The sequence below is a fragment of the Canis lupus genome, chromosome 16, assembly GCF_011100685.1.
Source record: "Canis lupus familiaris isolate Mischka breed German Shepherd chromosome 16, alternate assembly UU_Cfam_GSD_1.0, whole genome shotgun sequence".
Taxonomy (NCBI): Eukaryota; Metazoa; Chordata; class Mammalia; order Carnivora; family Canidae; genus Canis; species Canis lupus.
Window position 1 is genome coordinate 37,377,383 of NC_049237.1, and position 26,439 is coordinate 37,403,821.

The window sequence follows — 26,439 nt, forward strand, 5'->3', positions numbered from 1 at the left end:
CTCAGTTACATTGCTTTTTAAAAAACTCTATTCCAAGTTTCCAGGCCATTTGAATGTTGTTTCAGCAATCATATGGTATTGAATATGCAATGGTCTAAGTACCTCCTAGGTCAGTGTCATTTAATGGCAATAATAAGTAACAAGATGTTACTGACTTAATTAGTAGAACAAGGGTAAGCAAAAAACATTTTGATGATAATATTTCATTCCTAAACCAAAAAAAAAAAAAAAAAAAAAAAAAAAAAAGAAGGAAAAAGAAAAAGAAAACATTTCCATTTACCTGCATAAAGCCTCAATGGCATCTCTGTCCAAAAAGTCATGCTCTCTCTTGACCGAGGAAATATCAATGGGGAACAGAAGATCTGTAAGAAAAATAAAAATGCATTTACTGAACACCTAAATTCTTGCCAATCTAGCCCGGTTTAGCAGAGGGCAAAAAAAAGTAATTTCTTGAATACCTACTGTGTGCAGGACACCTCCCTTCCTATCAAGCGCTATGAGAGAATAAAGCAACTTTCGAGTAGTCCATCAGTGTCCTGAAGGAGCTTAGATGTAAAGCGGTCTGTAGACTCAAATAAATATCCCTTCTTGTCAGATAAGTAGTTCAAAACACTGTTCCACCTTTAAACAAATTGTCAGGCAACAGAGCCCTGCTATAAATTATAGTTTAAGCCAGAATCAACACCAGGAGGATCCTTCCTTTCAACGTGGTGGTGGTGGTGGTGGTGGTGGTGGTGGTTGTCCTTCGTGTGTGTCTGCTCACATTTGATCAGGGGAAGAGGTCATGGAAAACTGAGCCAAGGAAAGGTCTACAGAACAATGGCAAGTGGTAGTAAATGGAATCTAACCATTTGCATGACATCAAAAGCTAAAGAGAATTCAGGATATGCTATTTTTAAACAAATATTAGCACTTCCATATGGCTTTTCAGGAGTTTATATAACTCCCCCTAAAACAAAAGGCCAGCTACAAAGCTGCTGTAGAACAATAGAAGCCCAAATCCTTTAATCTCTAGGAGAGTTCAATGCTCTTAGAATACTAGGAGGTATATCAGAACCAAAAAGGAGAAAGGGGGAAAAAGTCAATATGATAGAAGAATTCCCTTTTTTTTTTTATCCCTTGTTGATAAATGCATCAAGAAGAGGAGAAGAAGACTGGCAGCACCACTGTGGAAATTTACAACAGCTCTGGAACTGCCACTAGATAAAAACAAGTTACTTTCTTTGGAGTCCCAGCTATTAGGGTATAATTGGTCTTTCCTGTAGAATGCTTACATAATATGATGAGTAAGAGTTCTTCGGTACACCTCTGTGGGTCAGGAATGGGCAAAATAAGTCAGCACAGCAGGAAACTGGGATTGCCATAACCAAACAGAAACAAAAACAAAACAAAACAAAAAAACAAAAAGCCAACCCCATGGCCTCTGAAATGGCTAATGCTTTATACTGGGATAGACAAGGCTCTTAGGAGTTCTGGAGATGCAAGTGATTAGCAATTTTCTAGTTCTTGGGTTGACTGTTAGATTTTCATAGTTTCCAACTTCCAGTTACTGGTTTCACAGAATGGAGCTCCTTATTCTTAACAATTTCTTTGCTAGAGATAATGGTTCAGAGTGATTTTTTTTTAATTTTGGAAACAACATAATTAGCGTTACAGTCCAATTTTTTTTTGTTGAAGGCATAGAGTTAGATTACGTTTATTGTTCCTTGAATAACATAGGCAGACCAAGGAAGCAGCCCAGGATTTACAAAGACATATATGAAATTTAGTATTGCAGTAATTTATCTCTTCATTATTTTATAGACCAACTCTATTGGCATATAGTGAATGTAAACAACCAGGGCAGACTGTGAAACTCTTTGAAGGTTGTGACATTTTATTTCACCTTGAGCTATTAAATAATAGAGCTGATAATAATGAATAGATTTTGAATACTTCTGAAGGGTAACATCAGATCTATAAATGTAAATGAAAAGCTCACATGTCTGTTAAGTATCCAGGAGATCATGACTGTCTTATTTTAACAATTCTAACTTACCCAGAACTGTGTAACTATAAATTTTTATTAAAAAACAAACCAAAAAAACCCCCAAAAAACTGTTGGGTAGGTAGGGATTAAATGTAAGAGAGAAGCGAAATAATTAAATGCATAATTTTCTCTTACTTGCCTAGACTCTTCTGAAAGGACTGGCTTTTGAAAGATATACTTTGTTAATGTATAGAAGTTCTTCAGGTTAGGATTTAATCTTCCAGCTTGGGTTTAAGGGCAGGAAGTATAAATTGTCAAAGACCAAACTAAAGCAAAACAGGAAGACCAGGAATGTGTGGGTTGGTGTGTAGTGTGTGTATACTCACCCTGCACACAGGACAAAGGACAGAAATTACTACCCAGAACTATATACAGTATATTCCTATATATACAAGTTCAAAAGACTTGTAAATGTGAAGAGATCCCAAATATATTCTGTGCAAAGGTAGTCTGAATGTTAGGATTCATCAAAAAGTAAGACAGAGACTGGAAATGAGTCTTAGCAAACATACACTCACAAGAAAGTGCTGCTTGGCAGCAAATCAACACCAAAAATGAACATAATTGAAGGAAATTTGATTTCTAAACAGGAGAACAAAAGGAACAGAAGGACAGCCACCTTACTGCCACTGCAAATGCAATTATCTTTCCCCATCTCCAGTGGAGCTGTGAATTGAATGCAATAGATTGGTCCCTCCCCAACCCTCCCCACTTCCAAGCCCTTCTGAAAGACAAAGATACTGTAAATGTTATTAGGTCAGAAATTCTCTCTAAAGGAAAGATAAGCAACTCCACCATAATAAGCATGCAGGTTAACCAAGTACCATAAAAGAGAGAGAGGGAGAGAGAGAGAGAGAGAAAGGAAAAAGGAATTGGAAATACTCCCTATAATGCAGGAATAATAAAGATATTTTACATAGTCTAGCAATAAAACAATTCTGAATCCAACTTCATGGGAAAATACTGCACATTCAATCTGGGCTACAATGAGGAAGACTAGGCATTATAAATTAGGCAATGAAATAATTTAGCTGAATGAGCTAGGAAAATAAAAATGATCTCTATGGTCTCTGCTGGATTTGCTTCTGGGGAGCCCACCCACCCACCCCATAGCTCCTCAAGATAGCCTGCTGATCATGTCTAGCACTACCAAACTTGCAAACTATACCCACTCTTAGTATTGGCTTTTTGTTCGCGTGTTAAAGAAGGTTGGCAATGACCCCTAGCTCTACCCAAGAGCCCAATGCCACTGTTACAGGAAGTAGTCTGATTGTTATTACCCTACAAGAAGAGAAGAGTAAAAGACATGATTTTAAAACTATTTATTATGAGAAAAGTTGAACATCTTTGGTGAAAATATTTAAGTGACATCATTTCAATTCAATCGTATAGAAATTTTGTCACATGGTGGCTATCTCCTAGCAGTTCCCTTCCTAAGAAGCTGATGAAAAAGATGTATTTTTTAGATGTAAATCAACCAAAATTATGGTTTTTTTTTTTGAGATTCTGGCAATCCCTTTATTCTTTGATGTCTGAATTATATTTTTATTTCTATAAAATAGGTAACATTCATCACAGTGTTGAGCACCCCTGTTGCTGTAAATAGTGGCTTGTTGATTAGTTGAATGGATGGGATGGGATGGATAGGATGAATGAATCAATGAATGAGAGACATGTAGTGTCATCATCTCAGTAGAGTTAAAGAAACAAAGAATGCTCAAGGTAGAAGAAGCTCTGGAAGTCATTTAACTTACTCTCAATTTAGGAAATCACTTTACTATTCACCCAACCTTTACTTGAAAATTACCCATAAAAATGGAGTTCACTGGTTCACAACTATAATTCTCAGTAGAGTTAAAGAAACAAAGAATGCTCAAGGTAGAATAAGCTCCAGAAGTCATTTAACTTACTCTCAATTTAGGAATCACTTCACTATTCACTCACTTTTGCTTGAAAATTACCCATAAAAATGGAGTTCACTGGTTCACAACTATAATTCTTTTTAAATGACTTCACATAGAGTATGATAAAAAAAATCCCACATTAATGAACATCCTATTCATCTTGCCACGTGTATGGTATGCTCCACCCACTATGGGCAGCCAGAGGCTCAGGATGAGTCACACCTGAGGAGCTCTTCATCCTCAGCCAGTTATCTGAATGACCCCCAGGGAACTGATTACGAAGTGAAGGAGTAAAAAATTGGAAATCGGCCTAGATCTTTCCTTTTTTTTTTAGGTCCCTTTTCCTTAGTTAAAAATTTGAATGGCACAGAAAAAATAATATTCATTAAATGACAACCTAAACAAAAATAAAAAGTCTAATTATAACCTGGGAACTATCTATCTGCAATACATGACCAAGAAAGGCTTACTACTTAGAATAGAGAGCTGTTATAAATCATTATGAAAAGTGCAATCAGCTCATGAGAAAAACGGGCAACAGACATTTCACAGAAGAGCAAATACAAATGGCCAGATGATATGAAGAAACGAGTATTATCATTTATGATTAGGGAATTGGAAGTCAAAATATATCTGGTGATTGGCAAAAATTAAAGTCTGACAATATCCAGTATTGAAAGCACATGAACAGGATCTTTATATATTACTAATAGGAATGAAAATTCATACAGATACTTTTGAAAAATCTGGATTATAAAACTGAACATACACGTTTTCTATTACATGGTAATTCTGCTCCTCAGTATACGGACAAGACAAATTATTGCAGGTGTACCACGAGACTACAAAACAGTACAAGAATGTTCATAAGCCTACAGTTTATAAAAGCAAAACAGAAAAAGCCAAAATGCCCACCAATCAGAGTATGAATGAGAATAAACTGTGGTCTACTCACACAACAGGCTATTACACAGCATTCAAAGCAAGTGATCTAGAGGGACACACAGTACAGAAGAATCTTAATATACCAATTAGTGGAGAAAATTAAATCTTACAAGATTACATAGAGCATAAGACCCCTTTTATAAGGGTAAAAGCAAATTTATAAAACTTTATATATTAGGAAAATGCCATAAAACTATCTAAAAGGAAAGCAAGAAAATGACAAAAGTTTCAGGATGACAGCTACTTTGGGCAAGGGGTAGTGGAGGGACCTAATGGGGCAACACATTGGGTGCATTATTATCAAGGTCCTAGCTTTTGTTTTGAGTGGTGGAGGTCTTAGGACTTGCTCCATTGTTTTCTTAATGAAATATTTTAATAAATGATAAAATATCGGAAAATAAATTGTAGATCAGTGATATCATGAACCAAGGATATGAACATGCTAATTAAAAAACAACCAAAACAAAACAAAAATAACATTCCCCTACTCACCTTCGTAAAGCTGTGCATACTGGGGGAAACCTGTTGCCCGTAGCCAATCACAAGCTTCCTTGGCTTCAATTTCTGCAACAGAACAGAAGAAAGACAAAAATGTCAGTCATGTGTACCTCAGCCTGCTTTCTTCCTTAACAAACTCTGATTTTGCTATATACACAAAATACATCACCTGACAATGGCTAAGCAAAACAAACAAACAAACAAACACACAGTTCAAATGGTTTAAAATATGGTGCATCTTTTTAGACTTTAAAAAATGCATTTTTATCTATCGTTCCTTAAAAAATAAAAATGGGGTCCTAGCAGTAGGTTACTCTGTGCTGCTTCTATGTTCTGGTTACAAATGACTATGAAAATAGGGTGTAACAAGCAGGTTGAAGAGGGATTAAATATTTTGGAGCCGAGATGGTCTAACCTGGTTTACTTTTCACATCAACAGATGGCCACAAATACATGTGACACCCTGGAAAAGACTAACCTGCCCAAAGGAACAGACTTTCCCCCAAAAGGATGCACAGAAAAGGCCCAGGTGCCATGGCAATGTGCCTTTAGGTGCATCCAGCAGTAGAGGCCAGGCTGCCAGGTGACCCAGAGGGCATTAAGTCAATAAATCCCACAGTCTTGGCAGACTGAAATGCCTAATAAAGCTCTACTTCCTTGTGGTTAACATCTTGTAGATAGTATTGATAAACAGAAAGGCCAAGAAAGAGCAACTGACACACTGTGTTCAAACTCACTCAAGCACATATTTACAATCCTGTTAAAACTGACTCAGAGAGGCGGTCCAGGGCACCTTCATTAGTTTCTCTGCTTGCACAAAAAAATATCCTTTCAATTCTTCTTTCCACCTTCCTCAGGCCATTAGAGTACTTAGGTGTATAAGGTGATTCACTCATTTATTAATGTCTCAACATTGCTTAATTTATTCTGGATTCAAATCTTTATTAAGCATCTCTCCTCTAAGCCAGATGGAGGTGCACAATCCATATTAGAAGTATACATATCTTACTTTTGCCTAGTAACTTTACAGTTCGAAGTATTTTTTCCCTATTATTTCATGAGCTCCTTGGCCTGTAAAGAAAGGCAATTAAAAACACTCAAGAGCACCTGGGTGCCTCACTGGTGGAGAGTCTGCCTTTGGCTCAGGCTGTGATTAGGGATCCTGGGATGGAGTCCCACATCAGACTCCCTATGGGGAGCTTGCCTCTCCCTCTGCCTATGTCTCTGCCTCTCTCATGATTAAATAAATAAAATCTAAACAACAAAAAAAGAATTGTCCAGTATGAATTACCCGTACTTAACATTTTTTAATGTAATGACATATACCTTGTCTCAGAAAGGAATGAAAGCAGCTTTACATAAAATCATAAAATAAACATTTTCCAGAAAACTGTATTGCTGGAAAAACCTATAAAAGCTCAACGTTTTATTTTACAGAACGAAGAAACTTTTTTTCTCTATCTCTGTGGCCCCTGCTCAAAGACAGACATGGAAAGAAAAAAAAAAGGCTAAGTGTTTGTTTAAAAAAATATTTTAAATAACTCACTCCTGACTATTTGGAGGTTATTTCCATGGAACAGATTGTTAGACTCTGAACAATGGATTATCAAAAAGTATATGCTCTTGCTTTCTTAATATTTTACTCAACAAGTGGTGAGTAACCAGAAATTCTCAATGTCCACTCTTTTTTGACTATATTCAGACATGACACTGGGTCAGCATATGCACAAAAGCCTTAATTAGACACACTTTACCAGCTAATATTGCCACCTCTTCAGACCATGATGTTCCTGATTTTCTGATTAAAATGGCTTCCTGCTAAGAGGCACTTAAGATATGAGGTATTTTCTTAAAAACCTTTACATTTATTTATATAATGCCTTACAAATTACCAAGCATTCTCATATATATTGCTTGTTTAAGGCCCCGAGTGATTTCAGGAGCCCACAGATGCCTATTGCTGAATTGTCATTCTCTTACTCACTTCCCAACACTAAGGAAAATGAAAAGCTGCCAAATGACCACAAATTCATTTAAAACGCTATGTCCAAATAGCCACTCCGCTTAGGGCCACGTGGGTAGAAAGAATTGATGTGAGCAGGGAAAGGTTTGCATCTTCAGCAGATAATCTAATTAAAGGATGACAATGGCTAAAAATCAGTATTTTCAAGAACTTCAGAGATCCAGAAATGTTACCCTCCTTTTCCCTACCCTGAAATAGATGAAAATGTGTCTTTCTTTTGGATATGAAACACGGGAAATAGGCAAGTCTCTATCTCTCTTACATTTAAGAATGCCCACTCATGAAAACTTGGGTTGCAGAACAAATGGAAACTCAACACACTGTGTCTGTAGAAATCAGAATGAAAACACTGGAAAAACTGTAAAAAGTTGTCATTTTTAAAAAAATAAATGGAATAGTTCTTGACTTTACTCCTACTCATTTCCAATTATCAAGAGAAAATGGTAATAACATTCGAATGCAAGTACTGATTTAAAAAAAAATCAGTATTTTCATTTTATTTAACATGAAATGAACCTATGTCTACATCTAAGTCAGGTAGAGAACACCTTTCCTAGTTTCACGTGCCACCCCCCGCCCAATGCAAACCATTACTTTCCTTTCTGTCTCTCAACTAAAATTCCACATCTCAATTCTCTCCTCTCTCAGAGAAACCATCACACCTCTAAAGCTACAGCCTTGATCTTGTCTCTCTCTCACAAATTCACTAGAGCGCCATTGCTTGGAAAATCTAGTCTAAATAGCTCTGTGTGGTTTTCTGGGCTCTCCATGAGGCAGGCAACCTAATTGTTCAGCTCCCTGTATTCACTCTATCTCCTAGTCATAGGATGCTCACTGCTCATCTCACTATACATCACCGTGACTTCCTGGCATGAAATGCTCTCCCATCTTCTCAGTGTAAAATTTCACTCGCCCTTCAAGGTCGATCCATCCCAAATGCTGCCTTCTCTAAGCAGATCTCCCAGATGCCTCTTGACAATTCTATCAATGGCTAACTTTTATTGAGTGCTTACTATTTGCAAGGACCTGTAAGCATTTAAGGCATATTAATTCATTTCCTTTTCACGTTGATCCTAAAACACAGATTACTAATATCATCCCCAAGATACAGAGGTGAGGAACTAAGCAAAGAAATAACTTCTTTTTTTTTTTTATAACTTCTTTTTTTTAAAAAAATTATTTACTTGAGAATGAGAGAGCGGGAGCGGGGGGGGGGGAGGGGCAGAGGGAGAAGTAGTTGAGCAAGGAGCCCAACTTGGGGGCTGGATCTCAGGACTCTGAGATCATGACCTGAGCTGAAGACAGATGCTTAACCGACTGAGCCAACCAGGTGCCTCGAGAAATAACTTCTTAGAATGGGTTTTCTTTACATTCAAATACCACAGTACAGAGAGAACTAAGACTAATAAATAAACAAGACAGGGGCTCTTGGGTGGCTCAGTCAGTTAAGCGTCTGACTCTTGATTTTGGCTCAAGTCATGGTCTCAGGGCTGTGAGAGAGACCCCTGTGTTGGTCTCTGCACTGGGCAGGGAGCCTGCTTACAAGTCTCTCTCTCTCCCCTTCTACCCCTCCCATGAGCAAGACAGTTTCTTCCCTTAAAAAATATAGAACAACAAGCAACACTTAACATATTAAAACCATGTACATATTGCATTTCTTAGTCACTAAATCCCGATGTCTGTTTTTGGAGGCCTCTCCCCTGGCTCTAAGGTATGACTTTTTCTTCAGTATATGCAACTATGAGGATGACTTTTTAAAAATATTCTCCACCAGGCAAAAATGCAATCAGAAACTAAAAGTACAATGGAAATACAAGGTCACTTTAATACCTGGATTTTCTCTGAGCAAACAACAGACAAAATGTGTTAAGGAGGAAACAGGAAATATTTATTGGAAACAGCTTTAGTGGTTAGTTGTATAAGATGAATGAGGTCCAGGAGACTCTTTTGCGTAAGGCTGGGAGCCATTTAGTCCATATTTGCACATTTCCTGGCACTATGGGATGACCCTATCTTCCCCCTACCCCTCAACAGTGAGTTAAACAGAAATCCCCCAGCGCCGTCATCATTCTGTTGAACCCGCTGATCTTAACCGGTTGAGCAACAGTAATTGGGTCCAGGATGTGATTACTTCCATCTTCTGTGTGCCCTACCTTCACAGTGGGAACTGTCAGGCTCTCTGCCTTCTTTGACAACATGCTACCAAAATCAGGACTCAAGGCAAATGCCACAGCTACACAGAATGTAGCTGTTAAAAGTCTAAGGAATTGGAGGAATGCAAGAAAATTCAAGCACTTTCCAGATTCCTTGGATTCCCCCAAATATGACAGACCTATGGGTAAAGATCCATGGAAATGCTGATGCTTTTACAACCACAGAGCAGCTCCTTAAGCTATGTGAAGGCATGTAGTATTTTCTAATCCAAAACAAAATTCATTTCTCTCCCCTGGTCACACAGATTAATTCCAACAGAAGGAGATTGTTCTTACCGATTTTCCAGCCTCCAATGAGTTGGCCAAGTTTACAGGACTGCCACGCAGCTGGGCCCATATATACTGGGCAGGTGGGCTTCACATGTCAGCCCACTGGAGAAGCGCACCATGGCTTTAAAACCCTGATCTCAGTGGTTCTCAGCTCTGTATGCAATAGGCACCATGTTGGGGGAGCTTTCTAAAACCACCAACCACCACCCACTCCCAGGCATTTGGGTTTTCTCAGTCTAGGGAGTACCCAGGAAGCACCTTTTTAAAAAAGCTCTCTAGGTAAATTTAAGGGTAGCCTGGATTGAGAACAACTGATCCAGACTACACTGCTCTGTATTCTTGCTTCAGGAACTCTTTCTCCCCAGATTATTTTAATAGTGTCCCAACTAAATTTGGTGATAAGCTTTGCCCCTCCCTGTCCACAACAAATCTGTCCTAGTCCAAGAATACCTGAACCCTGGATTCGCTTTTATGAAGCACATAATTCATTATGTCAGCCCCCTGCTTCTGATTCTTCAATGACTTTGTCACCTTCCAGATATAATCCAAACTTCTCAGCAGACCCACAACCTTCATTTGGCCTCTGCCTTTTCCATTTGGCTCCTGGAAGGCCTCCAAATGCAAGCTTTGTTCATCTTCCCGAACTCCTTGGGGTTCCTAGGAGACACCATGCTCTCTCATGCTGCGAGCTCTTAATCTGTTCTCACTACCACCCCAAATTTCCCCTTCTCTCTATCCCATCAACTTCTCTGCCCCATCTTTCCCCCCATGCTGGGTGAGGTGCACCTATCAAAAGCTTCTTAATTCATTTGTATATCCTGAGAAGATGACTCTTCCACATTGGAAGCACAAATATAGTTGTTTGAAGGAAAAGAGAATCCATTAAGATTATCCTTCCTTCAAAAACAAAGAACTATAATATGACCCCCTTTCCTTTATCAATTAATAAAAATAAATGTTAAACAGAAACAACTGCCAAAGAGTAGTTATCAGGAGTTATATGTAAAATGAATTCCGAGATGGGCTAGGTCAGATAGCAGAATGCATATATTAATATCTATTACACTCTAACGTTATCTAATCACAGCAAAGATTTTGACTAGCAACTTAACAACATTCCTACTCTCAGATGCCTAAAAACATTCTGAACATCTGGTGTGCATATTCTGAAATAAACCAGTTAGGAAGCTTCTGGAAGACCAGTTGATATTAATTCTAAGGCTGTTAGCCCAACAGTAGCTGACCCAGGTCCACCTTTAGGTATATTCTAGTATAGTCATACATTTACGTGAAGCCAATCATCCTTCATTTTCCCCTTTACTCAGTTTTAATTTATTGAACATCTACTAAGTGTGCTGTCAGCTGTGGTCAGGGATAATCAGACACAGGTTCCTGCCCCGAAGCAGGAAGCCAAATGGAAAGGTAATTCACAGTTGAGTACATGGTGTCCTATGATTCTCTACTAAGGAAAGATCTGGTTTCCTAAGGGCTATTCTAAGGCCCTTGTGTTTGTTAAGTCCCAAGTGACCTGGTACAGGCAGCAACGAGTCCCCATGTTATAGGTGAAAGCCCAAGTCCTAACTATGGCCTGCACACTCTAGCTTCTTCATACACCACATTGGTCACCCCATCTCCCTGTGGCTATCATCTAGCCACATTGGCCTCTTCTCACCCACCCTGTACTCCCCTTCCTGATTTATTTTTTTCCCTTCCAAAACATTTATTATGTTTACTTTCTGTCTCTCCTCTGTAAGCTCTGAAAGGGCAAGTTTGTCTACTTTCCTCTCTGATATATCCCAAGCACCCACAGTAGTGTGGAAAACACAACGTAGTTGCTTGATAAAGAAATATTACATAAATACAGCATGATTTTTTTTCTTGCAAAGTGGTCTTAATTTTTCTGACCAGGATCCATAATAAGAAATACAGTTTACATTATAACCTGGTACACAATTGTACATATGCATGCGTGTATCACACACGCATTATTTACGTACACAAACACGTGTTTGCAGAAGCAATGCCAACTGAAACGAGTTTCATCAAATAACACTTAAAATACATAATGCATCCTTACATTTTTCTATTCCATTTAAAAAATGGTTATTTGTGCCCTACCAGAGCAACTGGTTTGAAATGTATTATTCTCACACTATAGCTTTTTCTTACAAAGAAAGAAAAAAAAAGCAAACTAGGAACTTCCTATACGTAATATAGTACAGAGGAGAAGGCGATGTGACAGCCTGAACTTAGAGGTGGGAGCTGGGCTGCTTGAGCACCTGGTTTATGCTCGGTCTTTATTTAAGGAGGGGTTAGGATATCACATAGAAGACTGGGTGGGGGAGAGAAGATCCGCGGTGAAGGAGACAGTGTAAGTCAGGAGGAGCGGTGCTGATGCACAGGTGTCTGTGAAAGAATAGTGAGCAGTGGGATTTACTGTAACACTGACAAAGGGAGGGAAGTGTGGGGTGGAAAGCAGGTTATCCCACAGAGCACATATAAGCACCCCTTAGCCTGATTACCCATGGCGCAGCCAACCAACATCAGTTCCTCAGATGTAAAACAGCTTTGCATCTGAGAGTCTGATAACTCATCACAGAAAGAGGCTGACGTATCACCTGTAACAGGTGAGGAAAACAGGTCCAGGAAAGAATGCATTGCTTTGTTAAGTAGCCTTCAGAAAATAATCTCTCTGGACCTGTTTCCTCATCTACAAATCTGGGATTGCCAGAGGCTTTGTAAATTCCCCACGTTTCTGAGATTTCCTTTATGCCAATTTCCCCTTCTCTCTGAGACAACCTTTAGAATAGGTTCCATTTCTACTGTTAAGCTTCCAGATTCATCATCAATTACACGTGGAGAGATTTTTCTTCCCTCAAGAAACTGGATCAACAGTTCAGCTCCCCAATTTTGCAGATTTACTGAAGTTTATTGTGAAAATTTTTAATTTGCTTTTTAATACATTAATTCCTATAATATTTTTATTTAATACATTAAATCCTTGGTTTGTCTCATGAAGCCTGTGCTCATATTACAGGGAACTCAAACCTCTACATATTTTTGCTTATGTGTGTGTCTACAGTTGTCAAACTAAAATTCATCTCAATAGGAGGAGTACGCTTAGGAAACCCAGAGAAAGCCCTGAATTTTCCTCTGCTTACTGAGCTTCTATGTTTGTGCTTCCCCTCGCCAGCATCCTGGCTTCTACAGAATCAGTGGGCTGGGTGAAGAAATGCTTCTTGGAGCTCCTCATCTTTTCTCTGAACCAGTAGGAAGCTGATTCAGAGTACAGGTAATTTGCTTAAGGTTCTGGAACTACCCTGCTCTCCCCAGCTAGACCACTTTATGCATAATTCAACTGCCTGCAAAGGTTACTTTTAAATCACCAGACTGTTTTTCAGTACAAGGAAAAACTGCAAATTTGTGAAAGTTTTCAAGTGTTTTTTCTCTCTCTTTCTCCTGCTTGAGGTCTGGAGGCCGATATGTTGCTTTCTAATAAAGAACATTCCTAGAAATAATATAAAGTGGAAAAAAAGGACCCATTTTGCCCAATGATGTGATGACAACTTAATAAATGGTTTTGCCTTGAAAGAAGAAAACCCTGAGACACACCCTACAAACCTCTACCTGGGATTATGCACTTGAAGAGAAACTCCAGCAATGCTGAAATGAAATCAACTGAAATCCCCTTTGGGGATCAATTAGTTCAAGTGTTTGCAAAATACTGTTTCTTCATATTAAGAAATATGCGCTCTTCTCTCACAAAGGCAAAGGGATCTGTATTCATCTGATCCCATGGTTGACATGGTTTGAACTCAGGTATTCCAGACTTAAACTGATCCAGTTACTTCCAGGAACTGAAAATACCTCCCAGCTAATCGGAAATTGGTACTTACTACCCAGCATAAAGAAGTCAAAACTAAAGTGAAAATAAACTATTCAGGAAATGGATAATGCATCATCACCTCTTTCTATTTCATTTTTATGTGGGGTGGATTAAAAAAAAACAATTTTGGTTTACACACACACACACACACACACACACACACACACACACACACACACTTATAGTATTCTACAACAAATATTTATGCATTTCCAAGCATGCCTTGCTAAGAAAAATGACTTGAAACAGTTCTTAAAATATAAAACCTTTTAAAGATAATTGCATAGATTAAGAAAACCATTTCAAGCAAGGAAACAATCTAAATAACATACTTGTAAGGGCTTTTAGTTTTCTGAGTTTTTTTTTTTTTTTCACAAAATGAAGCAGATGTTTTAAGATTATATAATTCACTTCCTTTATAACTTATGATTCAAGGCAAATACCTGGTAACAAACCTGAAGTGAGCCCCTCCCATCTCCAAGATGAAAGGTTTGCAGGCATATCAATTCTTTCATTTACATGTTAGCAAATTTTTTTCTACTAAGTAGCTCCCAACCCCAACCTTCAGCTTTTGCCCCAAGTTCAACATTGCCCTAGAGAGGGAAACAGAAATAATTCTGTCAACTTAAGTGAGAAAGGGAGTAGAGAGGAACTCTAGAGAAGCTGTCCACTCAGGGGGTGGCTAGGGGGGCTCAGTGGGTTAAGTGTCTGCCTTCAGCTCAGGTCATGATCCCAGGGTCCTGGATGGAGCCCCATATAGAGCTCCCTGCTTAGTGGGCAGCCAGCTTCTCCCTCTCCCCTTGCTTGTGCTCTCTGTCAAATAAAGAAATAAAATCTTAAAAAAAAAAAAAAAAAAAAAAAGGCTGTCCACTCAGGTTTTAGGCCATTCTAACAGAGAGAAAAAAAAAGAATAGAACAAAACATTAAGTTGCCTTACACAAAGACGAATAAAAATAAAAACATGGTAGACACTGGTGAATGGAAGCTGCCTTTAGGCATTCTTATGTCTAACCTCAAGCAGGAAACACTGTATAACTGGACCTTCTCAGTTTTGTGCCAACAAGTGTAAGAAAAAATAAGGCCTATTGTCTTTTAGGTGAGCTAAAGAATTATTTTCATTAAAAATGCTGGTGACAACCAGCTCCCCAGACACACATGATCTAATGGTCAAACTTTAATTTGGGTCCATCTGTTTATTTAGAAAGGCTTCTGTTTCTATATGGATACATTTTTCCTCCAGACATTAAGGCCCTCATTTTGTTGTTCTCCCCATTTTTTGTCTTTTTTCACACATGTGGGCAGGAAGGGGTCTGAAACACTGTTTAAACACACATATGACCTTGGCCTAGTCACTGAACTACCAGGCCTCTCGGCTGCCCCTCACTGGGGAAGAGGCGATGTTTTTCCAGGCTGCCATTGCAAAGTTCTGGAATTTCCCCTGAAATGACTTAGAAATGCACAGGCATCATGGAAGATCCCTTTTTCATGCTATCCAGTTTGAACATGGGAGCTGTGTGGAGATGGTCCCCTGTGCATTTAGTTTCTCCAGGCTCAGGAGTGAAGATGATTTCAGAATTCTAGCATCTTAGATCTACTTTGTCACCTGGCTGTGACCAAGGGCAAGGCGAGGCTGTAGCGCAGCCATTTCACCTCCAGGGTCCCTTCCTTGTGGCTTTCTCAGTGCTCACAGCCTCGGAAATGCGACAACCTCAGGGTGTGGAAACCTTCTGTCCCTCACACATCCTCCAGAGACTCCTGCAAGGAGAAGGAAGGCGCCTTTCTGACAAGCTTCAGGAAGCAGCCTCCAATCCTCTCTGCGGGACACTCAGAGGTGGGGCAGGAAGAGAACAAAATGTGGATGGGAGGTGTCAAAGGCATCTGAGGACTCTAGCTTCACTGACCTCAGCCTTCGGTGAGTTTTTGATTTTCCTCCTGGGGACAGGAGGGGGTAAGACATGAAAAGGCCACCAAGCAGAGGTTTGTGTGAATGGAAAAGGGGTATGCTTTCCACTGTGAAACTCGGTTTAGTAGCAAAATAAAATACAAGGCTGAATGATTAAGAGAAATCACCTCCCACATGAGCACTGTTGGAGAGGGACTTAGTCAGGTGTAAGTTTTACCCTTTGGTGTCCAGGGGCATTATCTGTTAACAGGCAGCCATTCTCAAGATGTTATTCAAAGGTTTTCACTGACATCTAGAAGAAAATATCCCCTTAGAAGTAGTATTTTCAGGGGCACCAGGGAGATTCAGTGGTTGAGCATCTGCCTTTGGCTCAGGTTGTGATCTCGGGGTCCTGGGATCAAGCCCCGCATCAGGATCCTCCTACAGGGACCCTGCCTATGTCTCTGCCTCTCTGTGTCTCTCATGAATAAATAAATAAAATCTTAAAAAAAAAAAGTAGTATTTTCAGATACTTTTATGGAATAAAGCATTATTCAGGGCAGTCCACAGAAGCTAGGAAATGGAATCCCAGATTCCCTCCTGAAATGTTAAAGACAAAGGCTCAGGTGTCCATGCCCTAGGCCCCTGAGAGAGGATGCAAAAACCTCTCACTGGTTAATTCTGGACCCTGAAGTTACAGCTCCCCACCCAGGAGTTCGAGCCCCCTAGGAGACTTGCAAAGTAACTGTGAGGCTCTCCAGAGCCACACAATATTGTCTTCTAAACAGAACCAACTCCAGCCAAGCAGAGTCCCCTGAGTTGCACACGACAGCCACACACACCTGGTAGAAATCCTAGCTCTGTCATGGACAGTGAGTGATCTGAAGCAAGGAATGGAACTCTCTCTCCCAAGACCTGATTTCCTTTATTTTATTTATTTATTTATTTTTTATGATAGTCACACAGAGAGAGGGAGAGATGCAGAGACACAAGCAGAGGGAGAAGCAGGCTCCATGCACCGGGAGCCCGACGTGGGATTCGATCCCAGGTTTCCAGGATCGCGCCCTGGGCCAAAGGCAGGCGCCAAACCGCTGCGCCACCCAGGGATCTCCAAGACCTGATTTCCTCATCTGTAAAAGGGGAATCATCCCATCTGCTTTTTCAGGGTCGCTGAGGCGAAGGTGAAACGTGATAGTAAGAGCAAACTTGGCGATGAATTTCTGCTTCTATACTATATTCTATACAGAATACTATTAGTATTCTGTCAAAAGTCTGTGGATTTTTTATAAAAAACGAAAAAGGAACATTCATACTAAAGACGGTTGACCGTTGCTTGTGAGAGACAAGCAAAAATATACAAATTTTTGTATATTTTTGGAAAAAATTTTTGGAAAAAAAAATATACAAGCTAAATACGCAAGGCTTTCTTCCAGCCCACCATGGCAAGGAAGGTAGACTGAAAAAAATGTTAAGGCAGAGTAGACCTAATTAGAGAACCCCCAGCAGGACTACTCCCAACTCCTTATCATTGATCATGATAATCCTTAACAATAACACAGGATCCCACAAGGAAAGGGGCAGAGACAGGAAGAGCCCTTCTAGGCTGGGAATCTTACCCTTTTCCATTAATTAGATTTCTGACTAATTTGAGGTTGAAAGAAAACACCACTGACAGCACTCATACCAGTAACCCATTCCTATAAGGCAAATTTTAATCTTACATCACTGCCTTTATAAAAATATTTTTTTAAGACTTCTTTATTTGACAGAGCAAGCTGGAGAGAGTACAAGCAAGGGGAGCAGCAGGCAGAGGGAGCAGGGAGTCCAAAGAGGGGCTGGATCCCAGGACCCTAAGATCGTGACCTGAGCTGAAGGCAGACACTTAACCAACTGAACCACCCAGATGCCCAGCAGCACTGTCTTTCTTAAAAAAGGAAGAATGACCCTCACTTCTCAGAATTCCTCCAGAGGAAAAAGGCCCAGAATCAGACAGAAGGACAATGGTGAAAACTGCCCCAGAAGAGCATTTTTCCTCTTAATTTCAGGAGAGGAACTGGGGACTTCGCTTTTTCGGGACATGGTGTTCGGATGTTAACATGTTCTGGTTGGGCATTAATTCACCTTGATCACCACTGCAAGGAAAACTTTTTAGGTCCTGAATGCTGCATGCATCATTCCTTTGCACTGAAATCCCACCACTCCAAAGTATCTTAAGGTTAAATCCTGTGAAAATGAGCACTCAGTTAAACTCAGAAGAATGACCATGTTTAGAAATTAAATTCTTTCCTCTACTGGGTCCCAACTCACAGAATTCTCGTCACTGAACTATGCAAACAGAAAAATTTAAGATTACCTTTCTCCCCAGGTCTGTTTTATAATTTTGAGAACAGCTTTGGCATGACATGAGCCTTGATGCCCATTATACCATGAGGCCAGGTTTGACTATAGTGTTCTAAAGCTCCAAGAATTCAGTCTTTAGTGATCTGGTAATATCCAGAGAGGAAGGGGAAACATCTGAAGTTATTTTTACTTTTGCAAGTCTTCTAGCTGTACAGGGAAAATGCTAGGGTGGGTCAAGTATTGTCTGGAGCCCTTCAGGTTTTTTTTTTTTTTTTTTTTTTTTGCATGGCCTCATTTCCGTCTTCCTGTTGCTAGGAAGGAGATTTAAGCATGAGAAACTCGTGTTTACAATACTGGACCATCCTGTCCAGTACAAGGCTCTCTCCAAAAATATACGATTCACTTCACCCACTGTACTTTGGATGCCCTCATTCTTGTGGATCAAATCACCCGTTCCTGCATATTTTGAAATGCCATATTTACCTGCCTCAGTCATAAAAATACCACTCTCATTTTAACATTGCATCATGGCTTAAAATCTCCATGGGGACACCAAGGGAAACTCAAGTACTTATTTTTGTATTCCAAACCACCTCTTGGAATCCCACCAAGCCTCTGATTGGAAGGCATCATAATGGGGCCTCCCATATCCCTTCTAGGTCCCATGCTGGTTCTACAAGAAAGAGTTGAAGTACTATATACATTTCTCACTCTCTTCCCAGTAATAACATTCAATCATAATATGCTTTTCTATTAATCTGGTATTTTTTCAGAAGCAACCAAATATTCCTTTTTAATGTAAAAACACCCTTACATTTTGCTTAATCTTTGCTCTTCAAGCCATAATATTAACCAGTAACAAAATAATAAAACAACAACAAAAAAGGTTTTAGGTTAAAGGGCATCTGGCCTCTCACCTTCCCTCCAGAACTATGGAAAATCCTTTGGTTGGCCCAGTGTATGAAAACTTGGAACACTGCTTTCAATTAGCCATAATCAATTGCCTAACTGCGCAAACTTTTCACTCTTAAGGAGTAACTGGTGTTTCTCCTAAGATCTAATATTGGTAAGCTAAAGTCACAGGCAAGTCAACAAAACCCTATTTCTCATCCACTCTAGGGAAAGATTTAAGTTGGAAGCTACTCATTTTGATCCTGTGGAGTTGGAGTTGGGAAACAAGGTCAGTCCCTGTTCTTGAGCTTCTGGCTAGTTTGGTGTAAGGTGTCACTCAGATTGAATGAAAATAAAATCCTCTCTCTCTCTCTTTTTTTTTTTTTTTTTGGTCAAAAGCAAACTTTTAAAGCAGCTGGAGGAGAAAGTCAGTCTGTTGTGCTTCATTTTAAACTCTGAACAGTAGTGCTAATGAAAAAAATATGCAGCCGGGCTTGGGCCACGCTGTAAATCTGGCATGCCACAATAAAAGTTAATACACGCAATTGCCAACATTTTCTCAGAAAATGTCTTGAAATAACTTCTGAATGCACATCTGCTAACTATTTGACACTCATTCCCCAGGATTTTAGTTCTTCTATTAGGGGGGCTATTGACTTACAGGGCACCCCTCTGACCATCTGCTCCAGCCTGCAAGCCAAGATGGCACTGGGTGCCTCCATTAATTCCACACTTATGGTCTGCAAATTATCTCTGCAGAGGACCAGCCTGCAGTCCAGATGGATGCTGAATTAGTCAACCTCTTGGAGCTGCTGATAGATTTACATTCGGAGTTCTGCTGGGCTATTATTTTCCCTCATCCCTTCAGCAAACAGAGTTTGGGGGAAAAAATGTAATTTGAGACTCAGTATTCTAACTTGTCCAGAGCTGTGATTTTTTTTTTTTAATCCAAATGCGTCATATATGCCACCCGCATGACTCTTTCTGTAATGGATGGCTGTGCCTAGGCTACACCGCTCCATCTCACCAACAAGGGATGAAAAGAGCTTTTGAATCTCGAACATGAACCCATGTGGGTGTAAAAAGAAAATGAACCCATTTGCTAGCTCTGTTGGGTGTAAAGAGGCTCACTCAAAACTAGCGTGCAGGGATCCCTGGGTGGCTCAGCGGTTTAGCGTCTGCCTTGGACCCAGGGCGTGACCCTGGAGACCCGGGATCCAGTCCAGTCGGGCTCCCCGCGTGGAGCCTGCTTCTCCCTCTGCCTCTCTCTCTAATAAATAAATAAAATCTTAAAAAAGAAAAAAAAAAAAGAAAAAAACTAGCGTGCAGCAAGGTTTTCCTCCACGGTGCAGATTAATAACTACATGCAGGAGTTTCCTTCTACAGTAATTAGCATAAACTGGGTATTTGTGGAACATCAGTGCCAGACACGTGCTAAGCGCCCGCATTAGCTCCTTTGATCCTCTCAAGCCCAAGCTGCAGACGAGGGAGGCGCAGAGAGGCCTCAACACTTCCCAGATGCGCGCCGCTAGCAGCCTGCGGACCCACGGCTCCCACGTCGCGGCCTCACCGGGGCCGCCCCGACCACCCTCGCAACAGGGGCCGTGCTCTGGGAGGACGAACGGATCCACTGATAACCGTAATCTGCAAATCACACGTGGCACGGCCAGTTGGCTCGGCCCGGGCAGAAACTCCTTCGGCGGGATCAAAGTGTCAGCCCGTGACGTCGGGAGACGGGGTCAGGGGCACGGAGGCAGAGCGGGGCAGGGCTCCCAAAGGCCGTGACTTCCTTGCGAAAAAAGTCGGGTCGGGAGGCGCGCTTGCTTCCTTCCTTCCTTCCTTCCTTCCCTGCGCGGCCCAGGCGCTCGGCCCGCGCGGGCGCCTCCTCCGGGGCCAAGGGCGTGGGCATCTCCACGCGGCTTTGTAGGAAACCCGGTCCGGCGCCCCGGCACGTGAAGGCACCCCCCGCCCTGCAAGCCAGGGTGGTGGTGGCGAGGGGGGCTTTGCCAAACACCTTCAACACTCTCCAGGGCCGCCAGCCGCCAGCCGCCCTCCTGAGTCTGAATTACTTACTTTCCAGCGTTTCCAGTATTTGAAAAACCAGTTTGAAATTAAAGCCATTCTCCACACCCCCCCAATTACTTTCAAGCAGTTTCAAAACACAAAACAAAAAAACCCCAAAAATGATTTTCAAATTGCCCCCGCGGCGTCAACACCCCTACATAACACAAAGTCCCGGGGAGTCCGATTTTGGACTTGGAGAGCAGGGGCCTGCGAGCCCCGAGCCCCGAGCCCCGACGTCGCCGCGGGGCCGAAGGAGGGAAGGCGGCGGCCAGCGCCCCGCCGACGCAGGACAGCGGGACCCCGGGCCCCCGCCCCCCCGACGGGGGCGCCCCCAGGCCTGCGGGTCGCGCGGCCCCAAGCCCAGTGGCCAGCGGTCCCTACCCGCGATGAGGACCTCCCTCCCCAGCCCCGGACCCTCGTCCCCCCCGCACTCCACCTCCTCCTCCACTCCGAGAAAGCTGGACGACTGGGTCCCGAGCCGCGTCGGAAAGCCCTTTAAAGGCACAGAACGACAGGCACCGGCTTGACCAGGCGGGGTGACATTTCCTCCGCGGCGAGGCCCCTGCGCAGCTCGCTCCCGCCGCCGGCCCGACGGCAAGGCACGGGTCTAGCTTACGTGTTAGGATCATGATGTCCGGCTTCCTCCTGCACATCAACTGCGGCGGGGGGCGGCGGCGGCGGCGCGGGAGGGAAGTCGAGGCAGCGCCCGGCCGGCTCAGCTCCCGCGCCTGGACCCACGGAGCCGCCCGACACGCGCGCGCTGGCGGCTCCTCAGCGCATCCCGGCTCGCCGCTCCGTGCCGCGGCCCCGGGAAGGACGCAGGGGTTTCCAGAGCTCGGCAGGAGAGCGCGCTCAGGGCGAGGGGCGAGAGGCACCGGGGCGCTCGCTCCCGCTGCCGAGAAGGTCGGCCATGGCCGGCTCCGAGCTAAGCGCCCCGCTCGCGCCGGCGGCCGGAGCGCTCTGCCGCCCGCGCGCCCCTCCGGCCGCGCCCTCCCGCAGGGCCCGCCCCCGAGGGGAGGGGCGAGGCCGGCCGCGTGCCCGCCGTCGCGCCGCCGGGGTGGTGGCCCCGGACCCCGCCCGTCCTGGCTCCGCCCCCCGCCCCGCCCCCGCCCCGCCCCCGCCGCTGGGCGAACCAACCACAGCCCCAGGCGGTGCTCTGGCCCCGCCCCCCCGCCCCGCCCCCCGCCCCGCCCCCGCCCCGCCCCCCGCCCCGTGCCCGCGCCCTCTCTGCCCCCGGGCAGGAATAGTCTCCAGTGTCCTCAGCGGGGAGCGCCCCGAGCTCTCCAACTCTTGGCCTCAGGGGTGCACGCAAACTCTGAGCTGGACTCTGGGATACCGCGCACTTTCCCTCTTTTTTTTTGGTACCTTTGCACACTTAAAAAAAAAATCTCTATTTTTTCCCCCCTCCCTTACGTCCCGGTGGGAACCGCATAAATTTTCAGAACCGAGGGGAAGCGGGAGGTAGGGGTGAATCAGTGTTTCCTCTGCTGTAAAATGGGGAGAATAATACCTGTCCCTTGGACATTCATCATTCATTGCTAAACCCCGCGGGGATAGAGAACAAATACAAATTTGTTATGTTAATCAATATTAAATATAGTGTATATTATAATTAATATTATTCAATTCCTGCTCTAGAGGGGGATTCAGTTTTTAGTCAGCACGTGTGGAGTTTACTGTGTGCACATTCACGGTCGGTATTTTCCAAACTATGGACCTCAGACCGCAACGCAATGCAACCTGCAAGCGGTAGGACTGGCCTCTGTATCAGAGAATTATAATCTCTGATGGTGATAATCCGCGTTTTTACAAACCTTAGGGTGATTTGGAGGCTCTGTAATTTGGGGGCCCCTGATATCACAGGAAGTCTCATTTTTAAAGATCACAATATGACCTCTGTAAGATTTTTAAAAATTCAGAGCAGGGTTTCATGAAAATTTACTCTGGGGCTAATTGGAGTTTTCTGCCTATTACCTCTGCGCAAAGAAAACCACTACACCCATTCATTCAAAAATATGTATCAAGAGCATTGATTATGTGCCAAACACTGTTCTAGACTGGAGATAGAGCAGCAAGCAAAAAAATCCAAACATCTCTCTTACCTCCTAAAATTTATCTCCCAGTGGAGAAGATGCACTAAACAAAGTAAACCGTGAAATATTTACAGTGTCTTAGATGGAGAAACATAAAGCAGGGGAGGGGAGAGAGGAGTTGTGGGACAGTTTATTTAAATAGGGTTAAATACAAACCGGAGACTTTAGTCTGTCTTAATTATAGCTTAAAAACATATTGATTTCCTAGGCATTCCTTAGCTCACATAGAGGAGACTCCTTTTTACCCCAGTTTTTTTTTTTTTTTTTTTTAAAAAAAAACAACAATAAAAATGTTAACTCCACTGGCTCTCTAATGTACCCAAATCAGAATTCTGGCTCTGGAGAATGGACTTTCAGGTTTTGGGATCTAATCAATAAATAGTTCTAGGGCTTTTACCTACTTATAACTGCTGGGGACACCAAGGTAAGCAAGGGTATGTCCACCTCTGCCTGTGCAGAGTGTACAGTCTGGTGGGGAAGCAACAAGGGCCTTGTGGAAAATGAGGTGCTATGAATGTGCAGGAAGTGGAGCCCAAGACAACAAGAAAGACCTGCTCTCTGAAGTCTGGATGCTGGGGGAATTGTCAAAACGCTCGCAGTTGTCAACAAGTTGGAGTGGGATTCAAGAGGAAGTTGGAAAAGTAAGGGCAAGAACTTTTCTGATTCCCTGCATGACTGTGTTAAGGATTGTTTTATCCTTTACGGTTGTAAACAGTGAGAAGCTATGTTAATGGATGAAGACATCCCATAGGCAGATCTGCATTTTGAGAAAACCACTCAGGTTGCAGTGTATACTTTAAGCTTAGAAAATAGGAATATATTTCTATTCATATCCTAAACATACTAATTTCACTTATTTATTAAAAATTCAAACCTTAAAAATACAGATATTCTAAGCATCTTCTCCAAAACATATCAACTCTTAGAATAAGTTCTTAATGTTCATTAGTTAGGTGAAGTTGCATTCAATTTAATTAGGTTCCTAGGAGTTTGTGCAATCCCTATACATCCAGCCCCCACTAAGTATTTCAGAATAAAACATACTGCCCTTTTTGTCTCTTTTTGTTCAAACTTCATTCCTTTCTCCTTGATTATTGATGATGTCTTTTCTGGGTCTTCTCTAATTTCATCCTATTTCTCTGGAGGTTTCTGCTATGTGGATAGCTAGCTCATCATCTAATAATATCAAATAACTCCAAAAACATTTTCCTTAGTGAGATATTGTTTTGCATTTGGCCTTCACTGAATCTCATCACCTTCTTCCATTCTTTGGTTTATCGACATAACCTGTGCCCTGGGCCAAATCTCAATTTCATAGTTTTAATTCTTTTTTTTTTTTTTTTTTGGTGGGGGAGGGGAAGGAAGGGCAGAGGGAGAGAGGAGAGAGAGAATCTTAAGCAGGCTCTGCGCCCAGTGTGGAGCCCAACATGGGACTAGATCCTAAGACCCCAAGATCATGACCCGAGCTGAAATCAAAAGTAGGGTACTTAACCAAGCCACCCAAGTGCCCCCAGAGTTTTAATTCTTACCCTCTTTAGAAATGGACACGCTACATTTTGAAGGCTGCTACACTTGCAGAATAGTGGTTGGAAGCAGGACTTTTGTAGCAGGCCACTTACTAGCTGTGTGATGAACACATTATTTTGCCTCTGATACTTTAGTTTCTTCATCTTTAAAAAAACGATGTTGAACTAGTGCCTATCTTATGAGGTTTTTAATGAAGATTGAATAAGATAATGTACATAAGTGCTTGGCACATAATGAGCACATGATGTTAGCCATTATTATTACATATTACTAAGTGAACACATCAAACAAAAACATGAGATTTCTATTTAAATAATCATCAGGAGTAGATTAAAACAAAACAAAGTGAGCCCTTGACTTTAACCTTTCCAAATCTGAGGAGCTTTTACAAACTGGGGGAAGGGAGGAGTGAAAAAGGCATTAAGAATATCAACAGCAATGCTTTACCAGATAAAAGAGGGTCCACAGGACAGCTCAGACTCCTTCTTCTTCATTCAACCTTCAACTCATCACCCAATGTTTCATTGCTTCTGTTGTGGGCAGATGACATTAGACTAGGCTCGTTAGCTGATTTGCATTAACACTGGACTCTAAGAGGCAGGGATTAAGTGGCCCATTTCCCCACCAGAAGTCTATGGTCCTCCAAAATCCCTTTAAATATGATGATAAAAACCATTACAAATTACATCAGATTTTGTGGCTACAATTGACCCAAAGACAAAGACTTGTGATATTTACCTCCTGCCATGCTCTTCTCAGTTTGGGTATCAGGTTCACGGAAGCTACTCATAGGATATACTACTCTATTTGGATGTTTTCACATTCAACTGTGTATTAAGGCAAGAAAATCAGATGGGTAATTCCTAAACTGCGTGACAAAAAGCTAAATGACTAAGAGGTCACCTCTCTGGTTCCTACTCTATATTAATGATTGATATTAGATATCATTGATACTACCCAAGGACATCCTCTAGCATTTTTTCCACTATAATGTGTTTTTTTTAAAAAGAGTAAAACTCAAGTGTCTATAGGTACTCAGATAATACTGCTGAAGAAGGCAAGCCACAGTGGGGTAGGGAGAACTGGGGAACCCAGAACTTCCCCAAAGGGGCAGGGTCAGTAAGGCTCACTTGACTGTTGGCATGTGTTAACAGAGCAACCCCTTGGTTCTGGGCTTAAATATTTTTCTTTTTCTTTTCTTTTCTTTTCTTTTCTTTTCTTTTCTTTTCTTTTCTTTTCTTTTCTTCTTTCTTTTCTTTTCTTTTCTTTTCCTTTTCTTTTCTTTCTTTTCTTTTCCTTTTCTTTTTTCTTTTTCTTTCTTTCTTTCTTTCTCTCTCTCTTTCTTTCTTTTTTTTATTATTTATTTATGATAGGCACACAGTGAGAGAGAGAGGCAGAGACACAGGCAGAGGGAGAAGCAGGCTCCATGCACCGGGAGCCCGACGTGGGATTCGATCCTGGGTCTCCAGGATCGCGCCCTGGGCCAAAGGCAGGCGCCAAACCGCTGCGCCACCCAGGGATCCCCTTTCTTTCTTTTTTTTTTTAAAGATTTTATTTATTCATGAGAGACACAGAGAGAGAGAGAGAGAGAGAGAGAGAGAGAGAGGCACAGACACAGGCAGAGGGAGAAGCAGGCTCCATGCAGGGAGTCTGATGTGGGACTTGATCCCGGGTCTCTAGGATCAGGCTCCGGGTTGAAGGCGGCGCTAAACCGCTGAGCCACCTGGGTTGCCCTAAAGATTTTTCTAGAGCCTCCTAGCTTTCTATAATTTTATTTCAAACCTCTCAATTTTTAGATGCTGGCAACTAATTAAAAAAAATCTAAACCCATTCCAAGTAATTTCAACTTTGGGCTTCATTTAGCTCCAGGGCAA

At 42.1% G+C, this 26,439-nt stretch overlaps 1 protein-coding gene across 2 annotated transcripts in view; it reads right to left on the minus strand.

The window, feature by feature from the left end:
* Positions 1 to 26,439, minus strand: part of DLC1 (DLC1 Rho GTPase activating protein) — a 411,515-nt gene that overhangs the window by 24,951 nt on the left and 360,125 nt on the right. The window contains 3 exon segments of one of the 2 annotated variants that reach the window (NM_001145071.1): positions 281 to 362; positions 5,371 to 5,442; positions 21,562 to 21,814. In NM_001145071.1, the coding sequence (NP_001138543.1) occupies positions 281 to 362; positions 5,371 to 5,442; positions 21,562 to 21,598 (191 nt within the window). In that variant the 5' untranslated portion in view covers positions 21,599 to 21,814. 2 annotated transcript variants of the gene reach the window in all.